General features: G+C 47.1%; 1 protein-coding gene across 2 annotated transcripts in view; it reads right to left on the bottom strand.

The window, feature by feature from the left end:
• TMEM198 (transmembrane protein 198) overlaps nucleotides 1-26988 on the bottom strand; it is a 189770-nt gene that overhangs the window by 98637 nt on the left and 64145 nt on the right. For both annotated transcript variants that reach the window (XM_069227202.1, XM_069227201.1), the window contains exon 2: nucleotides 25776-26019. In XM_069227202.1, the coding sequence (XP_069083303.1) occupies nucleotides 25776-25938 (163 nt within the window). In that variant the 5' untranslated portion in view covers nucleotides 25939-26019. The remainder of the gene's footprint in view (nucleotides 1-25775; nucleotides 26020-26988) is intronic.

Raw genomic sequence — 26988 nt, 5'->3', positions numbered from 1 at the left:
GATCTCCCTATGGGTGGCAAAAGAAATGCTGCAGCCCATAGGGATCTCCTGGAACACCAATACCCTGGGTACCTCAGTACCATATACTAGGGAATTATAAGGATGTTCCAGTATGCCAATGTGAATTGGTGAAATTGGTCACTAGCCTGTTAGTGACAATTTAGAAAGCAGAGAGAGCATAACCACTGAGGTTCTGGTTAGCAGAGCCTCAGTGAGACAGTTAGTCATCACACAGGGAAAACATACAGGGCACACTTATGAGCACTGGGGCCCTGGCTGGCAGGGTCCCAGTAACACATAGACTAAAACAACATATATACAGTGAAATATGGGGGTAACATGCCAGGCAAGATGATACTTTCCTACACTGACATTATGAGAGTTGAGTCCAGCCTGATGTGCAGATCTGACATTGTGAGAGTTAAGAGTTCGCCCTGATACAAAGAGCTGACATTAGGAGATTTAAGAGTCCATCCGGATGTGAAGATCTGACATTATGGTTTGAATCCAGCCAGATGTGAAGATCTGACATTGTGAGGGTTAAGAGTCCATCCAGTTTTTAAGTGGTGACATTTTGAGGGTTAAGGGCCTGTCCAAATGTTAAGGTCTGATATTATGAGAGTCAAGAGTCCATCCTGATGTTAAGGTCTGATATTATGCGAGTTGAGAGCCTGTCCAGAAATGAAGGTCTGATATTATGAGTCGAGTCCAACCAGATGTGAAGATCTGACATTATGAGAGTCCAGTCCACCCAGATGGGAAGTTCTGACATTGTGAGACCTAAGAGTCCATCCAGTTGTTAAGGTCTGACATTATAAGAACTAGGACCATCCAGATGTTAAGGTCTAACATTATGAGAATTGAAAGTCCGTCCAGGTACGAAGATCTGACATTATGAAGATTGAGAACCCTACTAGATGTTAAGGTCTGACTTTTTAAGGATTAAGAGCCTGTCTAGATGCTAAGGTCTGACATTATGAGATTTAGGAGTCTGACCATGTGTAGATGTGACATTTTGAGAGTTAAGAGACCGTCCAGATGTTAAGGTCTGGACTCATGAGAGTAAAGAGACCGTCAAGTTATGAATATCTGACATTAGCAGAGTTAAGAGCCATCCAGATATTAAAATCTGACTTTATGAGAGTTAAGAGTCAGTCCAGGTGTTAAGGTCTGACATTATTAGAGTTAAGAGCCCATCTAGATGCTAATATCTGACATGAAAATCAAGAGTCCATCCAGATGCAAACATCTGATGTTATGAGAGTTAAGAGCTCCTCCAGATATTAGGTTTTGACTTTATGAGAGCTAAGAGTCTGTCCAGATGTTAAGGTCTGCTATTATGAGAGTTAAGAGTCCCTCCAGATGTTAAGGTCTGCTATTATGAGAGTTAAGAGTCCGTCCAGATGCTAAGGTCTGCTATTATGAGAGTTAAGAGTCCCCCCCTGATACTTAAGCCTGTCATTCTTAAATCAAACCTGAGCAGGAAGCTCCTGCCACCTCCTTCCAACCTGACCACTGCCACTGGCAGCCCATCACCTTCCACACATTGGACTTGTTTAATTTTCCTTTTCCACACATGTACCTCTGTTCTGTACATATTTATTCATAGCAAAATATAGAATATAATCCAATCAAATCCGGATTGAACGTTTTCTATGAAAAAAAATTTCCTTGCCACACCTCTAATGTGCAGCGTTTTCTAACCTATTTGGGATTTCCCAGCGCTTTATCAAGAACTGCAACATTAAATAATTAAAAAGATTATACAGGGAGAGAACGGCTTGCGGGGAACAGAGGTCACTGCAAGGTCACTTGTCCAGCCCATGTCAGCTGCAAGGTCTCCCTGCCCATATTTTTGATTATTTATTTATTGTTGGTCTGCGCCACCCGTCAGCTGCTTCTAGGTGCTATAAGTGACAGGACTAACCAGTACTCCGTTCCCGTCCTAGACACAGGTAGACTGGCCACAGACCACCCACCTGATGCATCAACAGCGAACACTTGATTAACTGCTGACCATTCAGTCTGCTGCCTCTTTGCTAAGGCTCCACAGAGGCCCCTGAGTTCATGAGCTGTAATAGCAGCTCATTGAAATGGTGCTATTTTTATAAACCATTAAACACTTCTACAGTGGTTAAGTGTTATGAATCAGTTATCAGCCCGCTCAAGGTGCTCATTTCAAAGGCCTGGGGATGATGACAGACTGTGTCGCCCCTGCAAGGATTCGTGACTTTCAAGTTGTACTGGGAGCTCAGCAGCAGTCCCACCACCTCGGTGAGACATCTCAGCAGCCATCCAGGAATGATCATCTTCAGCCCGAAGGAGGAAGCGGAGGCAGCGAGGGGGGCTATTTTCAGCTTCACCAGAAGCTGTTCTTTGCAGCCCCCTTCTCCTGGGGGCGGGTGAGCATGGCTCATTCTGCACCCCCACACCTTGTGCTGCCTGTGTGAGTCATGGGGCCAGGGCTGCATGGTACTCACCCTCTGCAGGCATGGAGTGGGGTGGGAGCATGCGGGGGGCGGGGGCACGGCCACCTCCCGGAGACAGGTATTCACTCCCTGCAGGCATGGAGTGGGGTAGAATCCTGCAGGGGGGTCCGCAGTCATCTCCCAGAGACAGGTACTCACCCTCTGCAGGCATGGAGTGTGATATGAGCCTGCAGGGGGGTCCGCAGTCACCTCCCAGAGACAGGTACTCACCCTCTGCAGGCATGGAGTGGGATAGGACCCTGCAGGGGGGCCCGCGGTCACCTCCTGGAGACAGGTACTCCCCCTCTGCAGGCGTGGAATGGGGTGGGAGCCTGCTGGGGGGCCACAGTCACCCCCCAGAGACAGGTACTTACTCTCTGCAGGCATGGAGTGGGATAGACGTCTGCTAGGGGGGCCCGCAGTCACCTCCCAGAGACAGGTACTCACTCTCTGCAGGCATGGAGTGTGATAGGAGCCTGCAGGGGGGTCCGCAGTCACCTCCTGGAGACAGGTACTCACTCTCTGCAGGCATGGAGTGGGATAGGAGCCTGAAGGGGGGCCCGCGGTCACCTCCCAGAGACAGGTACTCACTCCCTGCAGGCATGGAGTGGGGTAGAATCCTGCAGGGGGGTCCGCAGTCACCTCCCAGAGACAGGTACTCACTCTCTGCAGGCATGGAGTGGGATAAGAGCCTGCAGGGGGGCCCGCAGTCACCTCCCAGAGACAGGTACTCACCCTCCTCAGGCATGGAGTGGGATAGGACCCTGCAGGGGGCCATGGTCACCTCCTGGAGACAGGTACTCACCCTCTGCAGGCATGGAGTGGGATAGGAGCCTGCAGGGGGGCCCGCGGTCACCTCCTGGAGACAGGTACTCACTCTCTGCAGGCATGGAGTGTGATATGAGCCTGCAGGGGGGCCCGCAGTCACCTCCCATAGGCAGGTACTCACCCTCTACAGGCATGGAGTGGGATAGGAGCCTGCAGGGGGGCCCGCGGTCACCTCCTGGAGACAGGTACTCACCCTCTGCAGGCATGGAGTGTGACAGGAGCCTGCAGAGGGGCCCACGGACACCTCCTGGAGACAGATGCTCACCCTTCTCAGGCATGGAGTGGGATAAGAGCCTGCAGGGGGGTCCGCGGTCACCTCCTGGAGACAGGTACTCACCCTCTGCAGGCATGGAGTGAGGTAGAATCCTGCAGGGGGGCCCGCAGTCACCTCCCAGAGACAGGTACTCACTCTCTGCAGGCATGGAGTGTGATAGGAGCCTGCAGGGGGGCCCGCGGTCACCTCCCAGAGACAGGTACTCACCCTCTACAGGCATGGAGTGGGATAGGAGCCTGGAGAGGGCCCGCAGTCACCTCCTGGAGACAGGTACTCACTCTCTGCATGCATGGAGTGGGATAGGAGGCTGCAGGGGGGCCGCAGTCACCTCCCAGAGACAGGTACTCTCCTTCCGAAGCATGGAGTGGGATAGGAGGCTGCAGGGGGCCCACGGTCACCTCCCAGAGACAGGTACTCACCCTCTACAGGCATGGAGTGGGATAGGAGCCTGCAGGGGGGCCCGCGGTCACCTCCTGGAGACAGGTACTCCCTCTCTGCAGGCGTGGAGTGGGGTGGGAGCATGCGGGGGTGGGGGCACGGCCACCTCCCGGAGACAGGTACTCACTCCCTGCAGGCATGGAGTGTGATATGAGCCTGCAGGGGGGTCCGCAGTCACCTCCCAGAGACAGGTACTCACTCTCTGCAGGCATGGAGTGGGATAAGAGCCTGGAGGGGGGCCCGCAGTCACCTCCCATAGGCAGGTACTCACCCTCTACAAGCATGGAGTGGGATAGGAGCCTGTAGGGGGCCCGCGGTCACCTCCTGGAGACAGGTACTCACTCTCTGCAGGCATGGAGTGTGATAGGAGCCTGCAGGGGGGCCCACGGTCACCTCCCAGAGACAGGTACTCACCCTCTACAGTCATGGAGTGTGATAGGAGCCTGCCGGGCGGCCCACAGTCACCTCCCAGAGACAGGTACTCACCCTCTACAGTCATGGAGTGTGATAGGAGCCTGCCGGGCGGCCCGCAGTCACCTCCCAGAGACAGGTACTCACCCTCTACAGTCATGGAGTGTGATAGGAGCCTGCCGGGCGGCCCGCAGTCACCTCCCAGAGACAGGTACTCACCCTCTGCAGGCTTGGAGTGTGATAGAAGCCTGTGGGGGGGCACAGTCACCCCCTGGAGACAGGTACTCACCCTCTGCAGGCATGGAGTGGGATATGACCCTGCAGGGGGGCCCACGGTCACCTCCTGGAGACAGGTACTCACTCTCTGCAGGCATGGAGTGGGATAGGAGCCAGCAGGGGCACCACTGTCACGCTGTTCCTCAGACTACATGAATAAGATGCTGCCACATGCCACCGTTTCAAGTCTGGAGCTCATCTATGGTCCTCATGTGGCACAAAAAAAGTTGCCACCTCAAAACACACTCTTCCAAACATTCACAGCAAATAGAGCGGATCCTCCTGTGAAGAACTGCAAAGCAGTCCTCGTCAAGGGGTAGAAAAGCGCTACAAGAGGGATTCTTTACAATACAGAATAACGCAACACACAATTTACTTAAATAAAGACAGATGTGCACCAAAGTCAGTATAAGATGATGGAAAGTTAATTATCCCTGGTATCCTCAGACAGGAGTATGGGAGGAATTAGGATAACAGCAGACTTCACTGTTTTACCAAGAATAGATGAAATCAGAAATCAAGTATATATATATATATATATATATATATATATATATATATATATATATATATATATATATATATATATATATATATATATATATAGACCGATTATTTCAAGTTGTGGTGCTCTATATGAGAATATGTCATCCTAAATTGCAAGTTGTGGTGCTCTATATGAGAATATGTCATCCTATATTGCAAGTTGCGGCGCTCTATATGAGAATATGTCATCCTATATTGATTACTATCTGGCACCCCTGGTTCCAACTCTGAGCTCTTACATCAAGGACACAGATGAATCTTTAAGAACACTTACGGACATTAATTGGCAGGAGTAAAATTTGTTGGTAACAGTGGATGTGGTGTCCTTGTATACATCTATTAGACACGAAGTAGGTCTTAAGGCTGTCGAATACTTTTTGAGGCAACATAATGTTCAAGAATTACAACATTCTAAGATGTTCCTAACTATGATTGAAATGTGTCTAACTAACAAGATTTTATGTTCAATCATGAGATTTTTCTACAAACACAAGGGGCAGCCATGGGAGTTTCCTTCATTCCAAGCTACGCCAACCTTACAATGGGTTGGTGGGAGAGAGAGGTGGCTTGGAGAAAAGAGAATAACCATCATATGGAAAAAGTACAACTTTGGTTGAGATTCATTGATGATTTATTTATCATCTGGAAGGGAACAGAAAAGGAATTTCAGGAATTCTTTGAGATCTTAAATATCAATGAAGTTGGTTTGAAATTTACAGACAAAACCAATAAGAAGGAAATAGAATTTTTGGACATTAAAGTTTATGTGTATAATCAAACGTTACAGACAACAATATATTGAAAACCTACACCAACAAATAGTCTTCTACATGGTACAAGTTTTCATCCCCAAAGTCTATTGAAAAGTATACCGTATGGTGAGTTTTTGAGAGTCAGACGTAATTGCTCAGAAGAAAGTGTAATGCTCAAACAATGTGAGGAAGTGAAATTCGGTTCACAAAAAGAGGATATAAGCAAAACGACATCAGAACGGGCATGGTAAAAGCACAAAAAACGTGCAGAGAAAATATTTTAATAAAGAAAGTGTCAAAGAATTTGCAGATCAATGATGATCAGGATATAAGAATGATAATGTCATATAATAAAGGACATAATGAAATCTCAAAAATCCTAAAGAGACATAGGTATCTGTTATACAATGACTCAGACGTTGGACCGCTGGTGGGGACAGGACCAAAGATCACTTATAGGAAGGCACCGGCCATTCGAGATCAACTTGTGAAAAGTCATTTCATTGAACAAGAACCACAAACTTGGCTGACTAAACAAGATATAGGATTATTCAAATGTTTGAATTGCAAAGCCTGTCAAATTGGTGAAAATACAAAAACAGTAACAGACACCATGGGACATACCTTTAAGATCAATCAAAAAATAACTTGTGAGACAACCCATGTGGTATATGTTTTGAAATGTGGGTGTGGCTTAAAGTATGTAGGCAGCACAGTTTGTAAATTGAAAAAACGAATACTAGAACACATTAGAGCTGTTAATAATAATGACTTAAGTTATGCAATGGCTAAACATCATAGGCAATGCCATGAAAAACATTGGAAAAATATGCGGTACTTTGGGGTAGCGCATGTCCCCGAAAATGAAAGAGGGGGTAATAGAACATTGAAATTATGTCGTCTGGAATCTTGATATATTGTCAAATTAAAAACAAAGACTTCTTTTGGGTTAAACACCGACGAGAAACTTTTTGTACATTTATGAAGAGTTATAACATATACAAATTGTAAATATCATGCCTAGAAGAATGAAAATCAGTGGTGTTAATTCACAGTGGTTATATGGGGGAACAATAATGTCGTCCATCCCTATAATTGTATAGTAACATGCCATATGAAGAGTATTAGAGACTATGTAATTAATAATGGCAGGTATATAACAGCACAGGACAATAGCTTTGATATGGTTTTGATGGTAGTAGAAAAAAATCTAAGATGCCTATAGAAGTACAATATGTTAATAAGAAGGGACCATGGTCCATATATCGTCAATTAAGTTTCAATCAAGTTTTGATTTGATTTTATATATCTTTTACGTAGGCGTGTCTTAGCACTATACCATGGAGAAATACTAGTTTTGAACATCAGGACAGCAACTTTGTTCACAAATGATAATTTACATAAATTCAATATTAGATTAGAATGAAGCATGGGGAGAGGTAATAGATGAGGATTAAAAAGAACTCACTCTAACACTACATAAGGAATCCATTGTAAAGTATAACATACGAATGGATAAAAAAGAAAATTATAGAGAATAGGTCATTGTTTAAAAACTATGTGTCCCAGAATGCAACATTATGATCAACTGGTAAGGAAAGCCCACAAAAAATTATATGCAGGGCCTCATAGGGGAGAGCATCTATTTGTAGCAATCCACTCTAGTTTGTTGGTGGAACCGACCTCACTGGGTAACCTACTTTCAACGATGTTCCCCGGAACTCAGCCTTTGTTCTCCCTAATATGGGTGATCCAAGTGTTTAAAGGATTAGGTACGTCTTTAAGGTCCTGACGAATCGCATAAGATCATTTATTGACTATCAATTGGCGAGAAACATGTTGACCTATGATGTAGAGTAACACAGGGGATCCTGTGTTTCCTAGTTTTGTTCCTACCACTCCCCAATGTGAGAGTTAGTAGTTGTAATAAATTCTTCTTTTTATGGGGAGTGTAGACATTATTTTACTATATCCCTGTTTATTGTTTTTAATCTTGCCAGAGGTACCAATATTGAATTAAAATTATGATCATACCTTACCTCTAGGCATTTTTAACCATTATTATACCAATCCTCGAATTCTTCTGACCGGTTGTGCATTTCCCTCTAAAAGATCTCCGGCAAAGAGCCCCCATGTGGGGCCCGTCAGGCATTGCAGCGCCAGCCTGACGAGGAGCACAGCCCTATGATGAAGCATGTCACCGGTAGGTGAGTGAGGGCTCGTGCTTAAAAAGAAAAATTTGTTTTCCTTGGTATACAGAACCTTTTGGTCTAAAAGAAACTCTTTTTGGAATCGTGTGTGCCATTTTTGATTCGTACTGTTCTGGGAGCTTCACACACGGGACCAGGAGCTCTGTCTCCAAATATCCAATTTTTTGGCCCCTCCTCTGGTTGTTTTTTTGAAGTTATAGTTAGGACCTAGTTGCCATAGGAAAAGCATTTTTTTTTTTGCCAATAACTTAGATGCTGTTTGATAAATCTTCATGACATTTTCAATACTATTATGACAGTCAGTTTAGCTGTTGTGTTGAAAGTTTTGGGGTGATCCGTCAAGTGGGTCCTGAGGAAAAGGAGGGTCCCAAAACACATTTTCCTCACGCATGTTCCCCTAGGGTCCTAGACATGACGACGGCCAGAACCGCTGGATGGAATTACACCAAATGCGGCGGGAGCTGAGTCTTGCTGCGCAGATTGTGATTCTTGTTATTTGTTGTAAATCCATTAAGTAGTTTTGGAGATATAGAAAGAAAAAAGAAATATAGATATCTGGGCGGAGCCTAAGCCCAGATCTCATGGTGCGGTCTGATTGGCTGTCAGCACTTCAACCACGAAGCGCTGGCAGCCGTCTTGGGACATGATGAAGCGCCCATTGAAATGCGTTGTAGTGAATGGCAGGTTTTGAGAGTCACAAAAAGGAGAACGTACAAAGGGTGATAACAGATTTTAGTTGCAATATATATCATTTGTTGATGGTACCATACGTGGTGTGTTATAAGTGATTTTACCCCGTGAAAAACCCTTCTGCTGGGATTTTATGAATCACGTTTGAGAGAAAACTGTTTTCTTGTGATTTTCCCATAGAGGGGATGGAAGGTGCTCCAGAAGCTAAAATGAGAGCATATTTTTTTGTAAACACACACTACCGTTTTCAGCCACATGAGAATGAAGTCTGACATTATAAGTCAGGACTGGAGATGAGGATTATGAATTTCTTTCTTCACTTTTAAATATACAGCAGGTTCAAAGGTCAAGGAGAAAATAAACTGTGAACACTGCACATCCCATGATTCAAAGCGAACATTTCCATGACAACCAAAACCCAATGATGTCTGAGTCCGTTAGTCCATATATACACCTGTGTCCCGTCAAGTCCCTTCTCTTTCTTCACTGCTGCTATTCAGTTAAGTCCCTCTCTTCCTTAATGAATGAGTCCTCATTGCCAGGGTTTTTTTATAGCTGTAGTGTGAGAAATGTACTGTGTTGTTGCTTGTTTGCCAGGCTTGTACATTCTTTGCACTGCATGGTAGGCTTCAGCCCGAGAGCGTTCTTCAACGCTCCTGTTTATTAGAATACTGTGGGGAGGCAGATGTCAGGGGCACGGACTCAGATAATTGAAGGCAGGGAGGAGGGTGCAGAGGAAACAAGCTGACCATGTTGGGCAGGTGGAGGGGGAAGTGACAGCACACAGGGCCATGAAGGGCAGGTAAAAGAGGGGCAGGGGCAACAAACCAAACATGCATTTCAGGCAAGAGAGGCTGGAGGGCACAAGGAAGAGGCGTACAACCATACATGCCAACAGACCCAATTCAGGTAGGAGACTCTTGATGTTTTTAAGCCCAAAAGGGCTTTATTTGATCTGCCTCCTGCCTAAAATCTTCTCCTTTTCAATGTAAGTCAATGGGGAAAAACAATTCCCCAGGTTTTTTTTCAAAATCCCTCCCTTGCCAAGAACAATGTTAGCACATATGGTACATTGGCTCACAGAGAGCAGGGGGAATGGGGTAGGGAAATGGACTCAGATAACAGAGGGCAGGAGGGAGCTGGGCAGGGGCACCAAACTGGTCTTACAGGGCAAGTGTCAGGGGTTACAGCACAATAAACCACAAAGGACAATCAAGGTGGCAGTGCAGCACAACCAACCATGGAAAGCAATAGGAAGGGGACAGGCCTATGCAAACGCTCATGCAGGGCAGGAGGGAGGAACAGGGCCATGAAATTGCCCAGGCAGGGCAGGAGGTAGGAGACAGGGCCATGCAAACACCCATGCAGGGCAGAAGGGAGGGGACAAGGCCATGCAAACGCCCCATGGGAGGGAGGGAACAGGGCCATGCAAACACCCATGCAGGGCAGGAGGGAGCAGACAGGGCCATGCAAACGCCCCATGGGAGGGAGGGGACAGGGCCATGCAAACGCCCCATGGGAGGGAGGGGACAGGGCCATGCAAACACCCATGCAAAGCATGAGGGAGGGGACAGGCCCAAGCAAACGCCCATGCAGGGCAGGAGGGATGGGACAGGGTCATGCAAACGCTCATGCAGGGCAGGAGGGAGGAACAGGGCCATGAAAACGCCCAGGCAGGGCAGGAGGGAGGGGACAAGGCGATGCAAACGCCCATGCAGGGCAGGAGGGAGGGGACAGGACCAGGCAAACAGTCATGCAGGGCAGGTGGGAGGGGACAGGGCCATGCAAACAGTCATGCAGGGCAGGAGGGAGGGGACAGGGTCATGCAAATGCTCATGCAGGGCAGAAGGGAGGGGACAGGGCCATGCAAACATCCATGCAGGGCAGGAGGGAGGGGACGGGGCCATGCAAACTCTCATGCAGGGCAGGAGGGAGGGGACAGGGCCATGCAAACGCTCATGCAGGGCAGGAGGGAGGGGGCTGGTGCATGGATGCAAACCACAAAGGGTAGAGAGGAGGTGGATGGGCAGTGAGCTAACTGTTCACAGCAGGCGGGAATGGCAGTGGCAGAACAACAGCCGCACAGGGCTGTAATGAGAGAGAACAATGGATGACAAGGACGAAGGGGAGCAGGAGCAGCAAGTTTAGGTGGGGGCCGCACAATGCCAGGCCAGAACCTGCGCCCAATCCCCGCCCCGCCACCATGCATTGCAATGGGCATCTTACTTAACACTGAAAGCACTCTAGAAATTCACTGAAAAAAACAAAGGTTATAGGGACATTACAGTTAGGAAGTAGAATTAAAAACCTTAGAAATTTAGTAAAAAAACAAAGGGTACAAGGACGTTATAGTTAGGTTCAGAGGGACACCCCTGTAACCTTTGGTTTTTAGTGTATATATATATATATATATATATATATATATATATATATATATATATATTATTTTTGCTCAGATTGATAATAGTCACTAAACCATGCTTCAAGAGAATGAATCTACTTCACCACCTTTAAAATTAACAGAAACAGAGCCAATGCATTTAAATGAAGAACAAGGAGATATTTCTACTGTCATTTTTCGCAAACATCTCTCACCTAGCTACCATTCTAAATTCTGTGCTATTTTCCCTAAAGTACCACAGCACAATATCACAAAGAGCTATAAGGAGTCCTTGGTCCCCAGTTTCAGGGCCCCTGTTACAGAAGCCACAAATCATTAAAGATCCCATTTCACACAATTGGTGACCAGTAACTGGGGAGATCACAAAACAGACTCATCACACTGACAAAAAGTCACTTTTCTTGACCTCTTAAAAGCTAGAGAGAAAGAAACTCACTCGCATTCATTGAGGGGCTGCAGAACCAACCCTTTATCTTGGCAAGTTAGATGTTTGGGGGGCATGGAGGTGGCATCGGGAAGGGAGAAGCAAAACTCTAGCTCACTGCTGGGCTCTGCCAGCCTGTCTTTTTGAAGGCTCCCTTCCCCTAACTGTAAATGAAAGAGCCGGGTGGGATATGTGTGTGTCACTCTGGTGGTCCCAGCAAGACAAGGTCTGACTGACAGTGTAGACTGAGCAATCCATGGGTTTGGGTGGTGTGTGTGTGTGTGTGGGAAGGGGGGTGATTTCCACACGACTTAAACCTTATTTGAGAAGTCCCAGGGACATCTTAAGGATTTTGGGGGCCCTGCGCCAAACCTATTTTGGGGGGCACTGTTCAGCACAGCTTTGAATTTATGATCCAGTTTCAGCTCTTTCATGCCCTCCTTCGCAGAGTGAGCGTGTTTTTTTATATTGTAACACAGCAGCAGCTCACTGATATTACTGCAAATAATCATAGCTGCCAGGGTTTCACATTGTTTTATGTGAAATTTTCATAGTTTCAGTGAAATAATAAGTGACATTTCAACGACTATGAGTGACACTTTCTCACAAGCAAAATCAAGCAATGAAGACGAGGGAAACATATATTGGGGCAAGGCAGGCAGTTCAGAACGAAACAAATGTTAGTAGCCATAACGTTTGAAACTACTATACACCTGGCTGCGAGTCAGGCGCACTTTCTTCTTTTAGAGGCCAGCCAGCGTCACAGCGATTCATGCCGTGGACTAACTGACTCCAATTCTGGCTCTGCCCTGAGCTCTGAGCTGCACACACACTGCCTCGGGTCGGGTCCTCCGGTGGGGAGCCGCCAGTCACGGTGGCGGGTCGGGTACTTCGCGTCGCAGGAATACCCGGGATCATGATGCCACCACCCATGATGCGAGCAGCCATTTGCCCAGCAGCTGCACTGTGCAGCAGCAGCCAAAACTTTTGAGAACTACTGTGGCAGCCTGCCTGGTCGCGCTGCAGCAGGAGGCAGCAGGAGTGGCATAAACCCGCCTATTATTCAATATGTGTCTCACAAATAACTTTCTGTGCTGCCATTGGGTCCTGACACTCCGACCGTCCTGAGGTCAGTGATTGGCACTGCTCATGCGGTGCCGCTGTCGGGTGCACAGTGTTGCATTGTAGCGCTGTGCAGGCTGAGCTCTAGCGCCTGAGCCTCCAGGCCTGCTGGGAGCAGCACGCACCGAGCGCTGCCTCCGCAGCTACAGTATGGTGCATTACAGCAGCCTCCGGCTCTTGACAGCAGAGGCCCTACAATGCGTGACATTGAATTTCAGTGCAGTGATGCGCACCACCACCCTGAAATACGTTAGTATTACGCCTGATGCGTGGTACTTGGCCGGGATGACTAATCTCTCTGACACCCTCCCATTTCTCATATATGAGGCCCTACTTTGATCTCAAAGAAACTATTAAAAATAAATTAAAGGAAAACAGTACTTAAAACAATCTAAGAATTACTCAACGTCATCAGCGCAAGATTGTCAGCAGAGCAGAGCTGCCTCTATCAGAGGCCCCTGAAAGGTTTTCTGCAGAGCAGAGCTGGCTCTATCAGAGGCCCCTGAAAGGTTTTCTGCAGAGCAGAGCTGGCCATATCAGGGGCCCCTGAGAGGATCTCTGCAGACCAGAGCTGCCTCTATCAGGGGCCCCTGAAAGGCTCCCTGCAGAACAGAGCTGGCTCTATCAGAAACGATGGGGACTGTTTTTGAAGGTCACATGGATGAATGTTTTGTTCATATTTTTTATTCTTGGCGCACAGCTTCCAGCCTCCCCCAAATAACTTGTGCTAAAAATAAGTAAAGCAGAAAATGTAGAGAACAGTATCTCACTCACACCTCCCCCTCCCACCCACCACATTTCCCAGTGCAGCTGCACCATGCTCCTCGATGCCTGCCCTGCTAAGTCTCCCTCCGTAAAGCTCCATCCTTGATGCTGTGTGCCGCCCCCCCAGCCTCTCGCCCCCTACTGCAGACTCACCACAGCAGAGCCTCGCATCTGTGCAGTGCTGCCTTGCTTCGCAGATTTAGGGTGGGCGCACCCCGCTTTTTGACTACCGTGCCCCTGAAACTCGAGCCGCACCAAACTTTTCAAGTTTTAATACAGAAGATTTGGGACTAGTGTACAAAGCTTTTTTGAGATCACAAATGGCCCAATTTGCTTCAACGTTTTTTCTTGACTTACATACACCAAACTGCGACTCTACAGAACTACAATTTGAATTACCCGTTCTGTATTTGGAAGGGGCATGTTTAGGGCGTACCTTCTAAATACCCAATCCTACTGGTAAGCATCAATGTTCTGCAACCGAATTACAGTCGCAAAACAATATATTTTTACCGACTACTGAAAAGTAGTAGAAACCGTGCACAACTAGGAAGTAATGTTAAAATGTTTTATTTAAAAGTAATTACGGACATGTTGGTCTGCTGACCCCAGCAGGCCACCATCCGTATGATGGCTATCATTCCTAACGGATCGCAAACAGCGACCTACTGCATACGTATTCATGAGGTAGGTCGATTTATGACCCACTAAGAATCACTATTTTAAAACTTAAAGTTTTGTACATGAAGCAAAGCAATTAACAAATATAAATTTGGTACAAAATCACTCGAAATTGCTACTCTTAATATTGGTACATCTGGCCTTTGTTTGTTCTTGAACTCATTTATTCATTCATTTAGTGCCAAGAAACCATTTGGTGAACATGCGCTTTATAAATAATGATAACATAACAAGGCCAGGAAAGCAGGCCAACAGGAGGAAGTACTCTTTTGCGCACTCTTATGTGCCTTTGTGAATCAGCTCACAAACACCCAGCTCTCCAGTCGTAAAAGCACTGAGAGGACACAGTGTTTTCTATTATAGCCTTAGAGCCTGCCGTAGTGGGCTCTACCGCCCATTAAAGGCCCGCTCTAGCGTTAAAGGCCCGAGCCGAAGGAGAGGGCCTTTAACAAGGGAGCGTGACTTTAATGGCCTGTATAGCCCAGCTACAAAGGGCTATAAGGCTATTAGAACATTCTGCCACTAGAGGGCAGATTGTTCTAATAAAACAAAGTCCTCAGGAGCCGGATTAAAATCCCCTCGGGCTCTGTGAGGTCTGTAAGAACACTGGAAGGTTGAGGCTCCAGGCTTGTACCAGCCAGTAGAAGCCCGGAGCACTCCATTGTCTGCAAAGGAGATCCCAACATTCCAATGTTCTAATAGTAGTTACTTCCTGAAAATCCCTGTTTTATTCCAACGATAGACGCTATCGGACCAATTCACAAAGACGTAAGAATGCGTAAAGAGTACTACAGGAGCACTTCTGTGTATACTCCAAAGTGCCTTTGTGAAGAGGCGCCAGAGGCTCTAAAATAGACTATGTGGGTTTATTCTTGAATCAAGCTGTTGCAAAAAGCAAAGAGTAGGTGAATACGCTGAAATGTGCCTTTAAAAGTGTAATCGGCGTTGTTATTTTTGTTTTAAAATGACCCACATTAGAAAAGGAATAGCCAGGCGGAGCAAGGAACTGATGTTCCTGCCCACTTAATGTGCCCTATTTAAATTTAACAATGCTGAGCCTGTTTCAAATGATGGGGTCCAGAAATGTGTGGACGCTGCTGGTCTGGTAGGGGCCTATTCTTAGACTCCCTTCCGGTGCACATCCATGAACAGGAAATGAGGCCGAGAATAGGACCCACATGAGGGAACTCGAAGATTGTGCCTCACTGGGAATCCTTACTTGCATCCCTAGTATTTGCGAACTCTGATCTTGGATCAATGTTCTTGAACCAACTGACGTAACGCACAAGGTGACCCAGATATTATGATGTAATAACGTACTGGAAGAAATTGGAAACCTGGCTTTTTAATCAAGATTAATACTAAGGTCCCTTAGACAGTCCAGGCCTGTGATGCAGGGTGCCAGGGCACTCCCGGAGTAACAGAGCGCTATATAAATGCCCGTTACATTACAATACATTGTAGATATTACTTCTGTGGTACACAGTCAGTGGAGCGACACACACACTCACACAAAAGAAGCTACATACATGTCTCTCCTGCCGGGCGCCCTGCGGTCCTACCCTACCCCTCTTTATGACAGAATCCTTTATTACCACCATAGTGCAGTACCAAGTTTTGGTTCACACATATCCCTCCCATAAATCCAAAGCATTGATCAGTTCAATAAAAAGTACCAAACTGGATTATGAAAAGAGCGGCACTTCCGCTGTGCCTTCAGTGGGGTACTTCCCCCACACCCTTCTCTCTGCTGGTCACGGTCTTTAGGGTCGCCACAAGAACCCCATACAGTCCCCGTAGGAATCCCCATATTTCCATATATCACACACAGTTTGCCTGGCAGTCAGCAACAACCAGATGGATACAAGTTATTCACTCAAGAGAATTCAAATCCATTCATGGCATATCCCTTAACTACCTCCCTGACATACACCACAGCTACATAGAATACCCAAACCACAATCAAGACCTGACAAACAAAACGTTCCGGTCTACCCCGAGCTGCCCTGTGCTGGGTCAGGTTCTTGACAGATCCCCGTTCACTGGAACTCATTCCTCCCTGACCCAAAAGTCAGTGCCCCACTCCAGGTATTAAAGGCTGGGCTACAGAACCATCACCCATATAGTGTCTTGTGAGTTAGCAATGACGGGACCCTTTTGGGTCCTGATGGACTCTGTAGAACTGTGATGTAAGTGCTCGGTGAATAGATTTCATGTTAGAATGTTGAGTTCGCAGTTACACGCAGAGCAACAAAGACATGTAAGACCGAGCTCCAATCGTGGCGCAGTCATTTACAAGGACCTAGGCTGGAGACCTGCTGCAGCAGAGCGCGAAGGTCACCAGAAATACCACTCGTGTGCACGAAACGTTACATCTCTGTGACCCTCTCATCACACTATGATATGTATACTTGTCCATATGTATTCTTAAGAAATGTAAACAGTGATTTTCAGCCTCCATACAACGACACATGTGGCTCACACTTCAAGCTGTCTTCTACTACGTTTATGTTTGAAATCCTGCGGCAAATAAATGAATAAACGTAGCTCAAACAAGAAACTTTAACTTGGGTTAAATTTTACAAAGGGTAAACATGTCCATCTTTCACTGCTTCTAAGCTCTCTGTTGTGCTGTTCTGCTCTCTCTCTCTCATAGGTGAACCTAAGCCTGGCAGAGGGGCTGTCATTTGTAATGCAGACCATCCTCGCCCAAAACTCTGTAGTGATTCGCTGCATCAGATGAGCTTCGGCTGCTGCCTCCTGCTGTTGTTACCCTGGAAGTCCTGGAATGAAACAGATCCGGGTCTGAGACCTGCTTCCTTCAATGTACCCTGTACCCTCACAAAGACAGCTATAAAGCTGTAAGGCAGGTTAGGCTTTACTAAGTTAGGATGCACATACAGCAAGACCGAAGGGAGCCAAACCCGCCACACGCTTCCAGTAACTGACAGTCTCGAAGTTCTACATCACACCTTCATCACTACATTCTATAGCCATGGGAACACGACTTTGTATTCAAGACCCAACACATCCCTCCCCTTTTAACGTCAAACAACAATGTAATTATTCAACATCTTAACAACTATGAAACTAATACAAAGTTGTTTAAAAGAAAGAATAGTAGGGAATAAAACATATAAAAATATAAGAGAAAACAGATTCTAAAGTTTCCATAAATTGTCACTTAAATTACGCGAATCAAAAAGCTTATAGAATTACATTCCCGTGTTGCATTTAAGACTATGCATTACAGATGCTCCTAAATAATGAATTAGAGACATAGTCACAGAGTTTATTAGGTATTCTTTTCATTCTCTACGTTCTTTTGACTTCTTATCATTTAATTTTTCATTCCATGCTCCCTCATTCAACGTACCATCGTTCACTTCGTCCTCCCTCACAGGGGATCCTTCCAAGTCTGCCTACGGCCAATTGAAATCTTGTCTTTATTCCACTGTTTACCATCTTCCAACTTCACTGCACTTCCCCTCACATCAACCACTCTCTTAGGTGCTGAAAATGTAGAGTCTCCCTTGGGTACAATCCTTAGAATCTTAATCCTCACATAATCACCTTCTGCCACTTTTACTCTTCTCCTGCATTCCTGTACATATTTATTTTGACCTAACAATCTTTCATCCTCTACCTCCTCCACCTTGTTCTCGGAAACCAGAAATTCTCCCATTCATGATCCTAACATCTTAGATGCTGCCACTCTCCCTCTTAGCAACACAAATGGTGATGCTTCAGTATCATCATTTGGAGCAGTGCGTACAGCCCACAACAATTTCTTCAATTCCATTTTACAATCTAATCTATTTACATTAGCAAGAAGTACATTTTCTTTTATGACTCAATTACATCTCTCAATGAGACCAATACTCCTGGGATGATATAAGGAGGTTTTAGTATGCTTAATTCCTAATAACTTAAAAAATTCTGTGAAGTGTCCAGCAGTAAAATGGCACCTATTGTCTGTTACCACCTCATCAGAAATTCCCTTCTTCACAAATATTGATTCTAAAAATGATATTACCTTTAAATTACTGAGCTCCTTCACAAACTTCACTTCGGGCCAGCGGGTATAATAGTCTAAGGTTACAATTCCATACTCTGGAACGCTTCCCGAAAGTGTCACAGAACCAATAATGTTGATTGCTAACTTGCTGCATGTTTTGTTAGGTACCTTCACAGCCTCCACAGGACTGGGAACAGTTAGTTGTGACTTGTCCCTCAAAGCACAACGTATGCAATCCCTCACATGATGTTCTATGTTCTTAGCTAATCCAGGCCACCAAAAATTCTCACGTATTCTCCTTTTCAATGCACGCATTCCAATGTGTCATTCAAGAGCAAGGTCCAACACTTTCTTCCTCATTCCTTCAGGCACCACTAAAAGATGTAGATGCGGTAAATACCCATCCACAATGGACAATTCCTCAAAAACATGTTTGTATCCATCACAAGAATTGTTTCAGATTTCCATTTGGACCATCCTTGGCAAACTCCATTCATTACTTTACCCATTTCCTTGTCAGCATCACGCGCTTCCATCCATTCGCTTTGCGTTATGGCAAACTCCATGTGACTTGCAATAGCGCCCACTAAATCACTTCACCCTCTCCCGACTCAACAGCTACTATGTTCTGTCCGCTAATAGGCATGCGTGACAATCAATCAGCCACAATATTTTTGGCTCCTGGCGCATATTCTACTCAATATTTGTATTCCTGAAGCCTATGTTGCCTCTGACAATTCTCAGAGCAGCTCCCTCCACTACTTTTGTCGTACGCAACTGCACCACCGGTTTATGATCAACTCGAACAGTGAACCACGTTCCCCACAAGTAATGCTTGAAATGAGTGACACCCCATCCACACGCTAAGGCCTCTCTCTCTATTACTGAGTAGGAAGATTCAGCTACTCTCAAGCTTTCCACTGCGAATGCAACTACCTCGTCCCTTCCGCCTCTGCGTTGCCTAAGAACTGCACCCAGCCCTTCCTGACTGGCATCAGTCCTGACTACAGCCTCATCCTGCATGTCGAAATGATTTAGGGTATGACATACACCCCCTCGTTCTTGATTAATTTGAATTCCTGATCACATTCCTCACTCCACTCAAACTTTATGTTTTTTTTTTAAAGTTTCCTCGTATTATATATTTTTTCTGCACATCTGGCGATACTGGTATAAAATCCAGTTAACCCCGTGTCACATCACAATTGATCTTTGTCTTCTGGTGGAATGAAAATCTCAATAGCTTTGACCAAATTCGCCGTAGGTTCGACTTCCCTGGCGGACAACTGACAACCTAAGTAACCAATGGTTGTTGTGTTGAATTTACATTTTTCCCCACTGACAGTAACACCTCTACTTTTTAAAACAGCCAGTACCTGATGTAATCTTTTGTCATGTTGCACTTGGTCCCTTCCAAAGACTACCACATTGTCTTGGAGTGCAATAACACCCTTTGAAATACAGCTGAAGTTTACGCTAACCTAAAGGACATGCAACTGAACTGATACAAATCTTCTGGGGTTATAAATGCACTGTAGTGTCGTGATACAGAATGCAAATTGAGTTGATGGGATGCGGTCCTTTGCACGCGTCGGTTTGTATCCCATCCTCGTCGCCACTATTAAGCTTGCAATGCAGGTAAGACTTTATTAAGTTCAGATGTACATAGAGCAAGACTGGAGGGACCCTAAACACCACAAATTTCAAGTAACTGACAGTCTTTAAGTCCTAGATCATACCTTCATCACTACATTCTATAAGCATGGGAACACAACATTCTGTTCAAGACCCAACACAAGCCCAGGGCCTCACAGAACACAAAGAAGCAAACTTCAATGTACCTTGTACGCTTCTAAAAACAGCCACTGCCATTGTCTGACCGGGAGCCCAGAGACCCAGAGAAGAAGCCCCAGATGCATCCTATACTGATGTAAAGACAGCCACAACCCTTGTCTGACCAGGTGCCCTATCCCCAGAGAAGCAGCCTCCTGTGTATTATGTTCCCTTCTAAAGACACCTGCATCCCTTGTCTGGCCGGGAGCCCCAGAGAAGTGGCTTCCGGTGCACATTTTACCCTCCTAAAGAGAGGCACAGCTTTTGTCCAACAGGCAGCATGGAGCTCCAAAGAAGCAGCCTTCAATGCATCCTCTACCATTCTAAAGACAGTCACATCCCATGTCTCACCATGTACCCGAGCCCCAGAGAAGGAGCTTTCGACATACCCTGCACCTATCTAAAGATAGTCACAGCCCTTGTCCGACCAGGTGTCCAGAGCCCCAGTGAAATGGCCCCCAATGCATTCTGTCCCATGCTAAAGTCACCCGAAGCTCTTCTCCGACCTGTTACCCAGAGCTCTAGAAAAGTAGCCTCTGATGTACACTGTACCTTTACAAAGACAGCCCAGAGCCTTCGATGTACCTTAAATCCTTCTAAAGACAGCTGCAGCCCTTATTCAACAGGGAGCCCGGAGCCCCAGAGAAGCAGCCCTCGAGTCACCCTGTAACCTTCTAAAGACAGCCACAGCCCTTGTTCGACTGGAAGCCCAGAGCCTCAGAGAAGCATCAGAGAAACCAGCTTCCAATGAACCCTGTACCCTTCTAAAGATAGCTGCAGCACTTGTCTGACCAGGAGCCCAGAGCCCCAGTGATGCAGCCTCCCATGGACCCTGCAGCTCTTGTCCGACTGGGAGTGCAGAGCCCCAGAGAAGCAACCCCAGATGTACCCTGTACCCTTCTGAAGTCATGTGCATCCCTTGTACTGCTAGAAGCCTGGAGCCCTAAAGAAGATGCCTCTGATGTACCTTGTACCCTTCTAAAGACAGCCACAGGTGTTGTCCAACTGGGAGTCCGAAGCCCCAGAGAAGTATCCCCCAGTGTACCCTGTACCCTTCTAAAGACAGCCACAGCCCTTGTCTGACTGGGAGCCCGGAGCCCCAGAGAAGTAGCCTCTGATGAACCCTGTACCCTTCTAAAGACAGCCACAGCCCTTGTATGATGAGGAGCCGAGAGCCTCAGAGAAGTATCAGAGAAACAGCTTCCAATGTCCTGTGCCTCTGACCTCCGAACCCTGGATCCCAGGCACATCAACAACAACAAATGCTGCCACATATCTCCATGCCACCTCACCTGCAACACCAAAGCAACCAACAATGGTGGAGACACCGCAAACACAACTGCTTCCACCACCCTGACCGAGACCGCAACTGCGCAACTCCAGGGCATTCTACTTAGCGCACGATCGCTCTTCCTCACAGAGACCTAGCCGAGCCCCGCATCTGCTCCGGACTTCGCCATCACCAACCTCGAAGGCTACAAGTTAACACACCAGGACCAAACCAACAAACAAGGAGGTGGAATTGCCATCATATACAAAGACATAATCTGCTGCATGACCTCCTCAGACGACTCCACCCCTGATAATGGATCATCTCAACTTACAACTGTATACAGATGGAAAAAGTGCCATCAGAGGCACCCTTGCTGCCAGGACCACACCCTAGCTTCTGCAACACCACCCTTGACCTCATCACCATAGACTCTGAGCACTACATTTTACTAGAGGATCTCAATTTCCACCTTCACAACCCCAGCAACACCAACACAACCGACCTCCTGGAAAGCATGAACAACATCGGCCTCAAGAAACTTGTCACCGAGCCTACCCACATCGCAGGACACACATTTGACTCCATTTTCACATTCATCCCGACTAAGCCAGCCAAATCCAAAGGACCTGCCAAAAGAGCATGCTGGTTCACTGCGGAAGTGAAATTTACACCAAGCACAACTGCCCAAAACTAGAAAGGAAGTGGTGCATCAGCAAAGAGACTGGAAACCAAACCACAGACAAGACATCACTCAACCAGTAACACTGCCTTCTGAAAGAAACAAAGAAGAATGCCCTAGCAGAATACATAGACACCAGCGCAAACAACAGCAAATAGCTCTTCACCATCATTAAAAAGTCCTCCAACCACGCAGCCATAGAGAACTACATCATCCCTCCCAAGAACTGTGTAACACCCTGGCAGACTTCTTCCACGACAAGATCTCAGTCATCTATGAATACTTCAAACCCCAACCCGTCCCCACCTACAGCATCAGCCTGCTCACACCGACGAACACAAACCTGAACCCCTGCTCTCCCGTTGGGACCCTCTCATAACTCAAGCTACAGTCTCCTAAGAAACAATCTGCTGATCCAGCAGAACCGAAGAACTACTGGCCCAGCTCCCTGCTCCCCTTTCCAGTAAAGGCTCTCGAGAAAGCAATCAACTAGCAACTCACTGAACACCTGGAACGCAGCAACCTCTTGGCTCCCTCTCAGTACAGATTCTGGGCCAACCACAGCACCGAGACAGCCCTGATAGCAGCCTCCGGTGACATCAGGCCCTCCTGGACTGAGGTGAAATGGAAGCCCTCATCCTCCTGGACCTGTCAGCCGCCTTCAACACCGTCTCCCATCACATCTTGATCAACAGATTCCACCACATCAGAATCCAGAGAGACATGCTCAAAGGGATCACCTCATGCCTCACCAGAAGAACCCAGAGAATCTGTCTCCAACAGTTCACCCTGGAACCCAAGAAGATCATCTGCGGTGTCCCCCAAGGACTCTCTCTCAGCCCCAACCTTCAACACATATATGACCCCCGGCAACCCCGTCAGACTTCACACACTCAAAATCATCTCCTACGGCAATGACACCCAGCCCATTCTCTCGTTGTCAGTAGGGGCCAGATGGATGATCACGGCCCATTGCGATTCGGTAATAACGATTTTTAAGAAATCGCTATTACCGACTCGCAAAGGGCCATGTATCACATTTGCGAATCGGTAATAGCGATTTCTTAAAAATCGCAAATGCTATTACCGAATCGCAAATTGCGATACCGGCCCCATTCAAATTTTTTACATTTCCAAAATTGCGATTTCTGAACCAGAAATCGCAATTTTGGAAATGCAAAAGGCCAGGGTGCTGGGGGCCTAAGGCCCCCTCTCCTGCACCCCAATTTTTTTTTTTTTAACATGTAAGGTACACACATGCCAAAAGGGCATGTGTGCTTTACATGTTAAATTTAAAAATGCAGTTTTACTGCATTTTTAAATTTTGCACCAGGTTACCACCTGGTTGCAGATCATGGTATTTTGCATATGCAAAATACCATTCTGCGAAAAATCGCAATTTGCGATTTTTTGCAGCATTGTCTTGCGACCTGGATTTTGCAAATCGCAAATTGCGATTCGCAAGATCCAGGTCGCAACGCAAAAAATAGAAATTTCTACTTTGTGGTCTGCGAATGCCTTTCATGCATTGCAGACCACTATTTTGCACTCGCAAACGGCCGATTTTACCGTTTGCGAGTACAAAATATTTTCATACAGCTGGCCCTAGATCTCTCCACCACCAGGGCCAACATCCACTGATTTACGATGAACGTTGCTGACTGGATGAAGGACAACTTTCTCAAACTCAACATGGCCAAGACAGAAGTCCTCATCTTAGGGAACAACACTTTGCCATGGAACAACGCATGGTGGCCTGCTGAACTCGGCCCGTCCTCCGCCCCGGCAGACCACAGTCGTAACCTCAGCATCATCCTGAACAGCAAGCTATCTATGAAGAAACAGGTAAACACAGTCTCATCTGCCTGCTTCGACACCCTGAGCATGCTCCACAAGATCCTCAGATGGCTCCCAGTCAACACCAGAAGGACCGTCACACAGGCCCTCGTCACAAGCAAGCTGGACTATGGGGACATGCTCTAGGCAGGAATCACCACGCCCCTCCTGAAAAGACTCAATACAATACAAAACTCAGCTGCAAGACTCATCCTCGACCTCCCCAGAAGGACCTACATCATACCGCACCTCAAAAAGCTACACTGACTCCCAATCAGGAAGAGATGCCAGTTCAAGATGTTGACCCACGCATACAAAGCCATGCACAGCAAAGCACCAGCATACATCAACAAATGCATGACCTTCCACCAACCGACCAGACACCACCGATCTGCCTCCCTCTTCCTTGCAGTCACCCCTGGATCTGCTGAAGCACCAACGGAGGACGCTCCTTCTCACACCTGGCGGCCAAAGCTTGGAATGACCTTCCCCAGAGGACTCAAGACCTGACTGTTAGAATGAACATATCACCATGAAGCAGTTAGCAACTCCAGCGCCTGGAGACCCTCATGGGTAATTTTCAGAGCTTTATAAATCCTTGATTGTTTGAAAGACAGCTGCAGCCCAGAGTCCCAGAGAAGCAATCTCTGATGTACCTTGTACCCTCGTAAAGACACCTGCAGGCCATGTCCAAACAGGAGCCCAGAGGCCCAGAGAAGCAGACTCCGATATGCCCTGTACCATTTTAAAGACAGCCACAGACCTTGTTCGACTGGGAGCCCGGAGTACCAGAGAAGCAGCCTCTGCTGTACCTATATCTAAAGACAGCCTCAGTCCTTGTCCGACTGGAAGCCCAGAGCGCTAGAGAAGCAGCCTCCGATGTACCCAACACCCTTTTAAAGACACCCAAAGCCCTTGTCCGAGCAGAAGCCCCAGCTAAACAGTTTCCAATGTACCATCTACTCTTCTAAAGACAGCCACAGCCCTTTTCCGACTGGGAGCCCCAGCTAAACAGCTTCAGATGCACCCTCTACCCTTCTAAAGACACCCAAAGCCCTTGTCCAACTTGGAGTCCCAGCTAAACAGCTTCCGATGTACCCTCTACCCTTCTAAAGACAGCCACAGCCCATTTCCGAACGGGAACCTGGAACCCCAGATAAGCAGCCTCTAATGAACACCGTACCCTTCTAAAGACAGCTGCAGCCCTTGTCCAACTGGGAGCCCAAAGCCCCAGAGAAGCAGCATCCGATTCATCCTACAGCCTTATAAAGACAGCCTCACCCCTTGTCTCACCGGGAGTCCAGAGCCTTAGATAAGCAGGTCCCTGGCAGCGTGGGATCAAGACAACACTGTGCAAGTCTACATAAGGCTGAACTGAGCTTAAGGGTTACAAGGCCTGTCTCTAAGCAGAATGGGGGAGCCTTCCTCCCGGGACCATAATATCTCTGTCCTCCCACGAGCACTGAAGAAATGCTGTGTGAGCTGATGACATTCCACATTACTCCCTCCAGTCAGGCCTGCCTTCAGCTCTGAACTCTGCAGGACATCCTCCCTTACCCACCCTCTTTGTACACAGATAGCACTGGGAGGCCTTCAGGTAGCCATGAGCTTTACACAACAATAGAATAGAATAGAATTCTCCATGTTCATTTCTCATCCAGCACCCTCTGCTGCCACCTCTCCCTTTTTGTGGGGTAATTGTACATGCAACAATCAGCAAATCAATCAATCACCTTTGAAACTAAAGCAGGCATTTGATTGGCTAATGACCAGACTTTGTTCAAAGATGTGAGTCACATTCACTGGGTGACCCTGGTGCTCCCTCAGCTGGTGCATCCCTCAGTACTCACCAAAGAAGCAGTAGATGATTCCAAAGAGGCAGCACATGGCACACACAACCGACGGTACTATCTCGTACTTGCGCTCGATCTCCTGCTCGCAGCGGTGGCTCCAGTCCAGCCCCATGTCGTGCGGCATCAGCTTGAAGCGTAGTGTCTGGACGGTGGACGTCATGGCGCTGGCGTTTACAGGTAAGTGACTAGAGCCTGTTTCACTCTTTCTAAGAGTCACATCCAGTGAATGCTCAGTGATGCTCTGCAAGGAAACCAGAAAGAGCAAGGTTAAAGATAGCTCTGAGTCCTATGTGTACAGGTGGAGGCAGTGGGCACAGTTAGAGATAGCACTGAGTCCTATGTGTACAGGTGGAGGGGCGCTGGGTACGTTTAGAGATAGCTCTGAGTTCTGTTTGTACAAGTGGAGGCAGTCGGCACAGATAGAGATAGCTCTGAGTCCTATGTGTACAGGTGGAGGCAGTGGGCACAGTTAGAGATAGCTCTGAGTTCTGTGTGTACAGGTGGAGGCAGCGGGTACAGTTAGAGATAGCTCTAAGTCCTATGTGTACAGGTAGAGGTGCAAGAATGCTTAGCAATAGCTCTGAGACCTGGGTGTACAAGTAGAGGAGCAAAGCACGCTTAGAGGTAGCTCTGAGTATTATGTGTACATGTGAAGGGACAGGACACAGTTAGGGATAGCTCTGAGCCCTATGTGTACAGGCGGAGGCAGTGGGCCAGGTTAGAAATTACTGAGTCCTATGTGTACAGGTAGAGGAGCTGGGCACGCTTACAGATAGTTCTGATTATTACATGCACAGGTACAAGGCCAGGCCAAGTTTAGGAATAACTCTGTATCCAATGCGTGCAAGTAGAGGCAGTAGGCATGCTTAGAAATATGTGTACAGGTGGAGGAAGTGGGCAAGCTTAGAGATAGCCCCAAGTCGTACGTGTACAGGTGGAGACAGTGTGCAGGCGGAGAAAGCTCTGAGTCTTAGGTGTACAGGTCGAGGGACAAGGCATGCTTAGTCCAAATTTAGACAATGGGGCAGCTTTATGAAAAGTGGTGCTGCACCTGGTGCAGCACCACTTTTCTTGCACCCCTTAGGGCCCCCTAACGCCACCATGTGTGTGCCGTATTTAATATATGGTGCACCATGGTGGTAGGTAGGGAACTAGCGTCATCATTTTTTACGCTAGTTCGGTGCTTTGCAGGATTAGCATCAAAGATTTT

This window comes from Pleurodeles waltl, chromosome 3_2 (assembly GCF_031143425.1).
Source record: "Pleurodeles waltl isolate 20211129_DDA chromosome 3_2, aPleWal1.hap1.20221129, whole genome shotgun sequence".
Classification (NCBI taxonomy): domain Eukaryota; kingdom Metazoa; phylum Chordata; class Amphibia; order Caudata; family Salamandridae; genus Pleurodeles; species Pleurodeles waltl.
The sequence above is the reverse complement of the archived record's forward strand: the minus strand, read 5'-3'. Positions and strand labels throughout refer to the sequence as shown.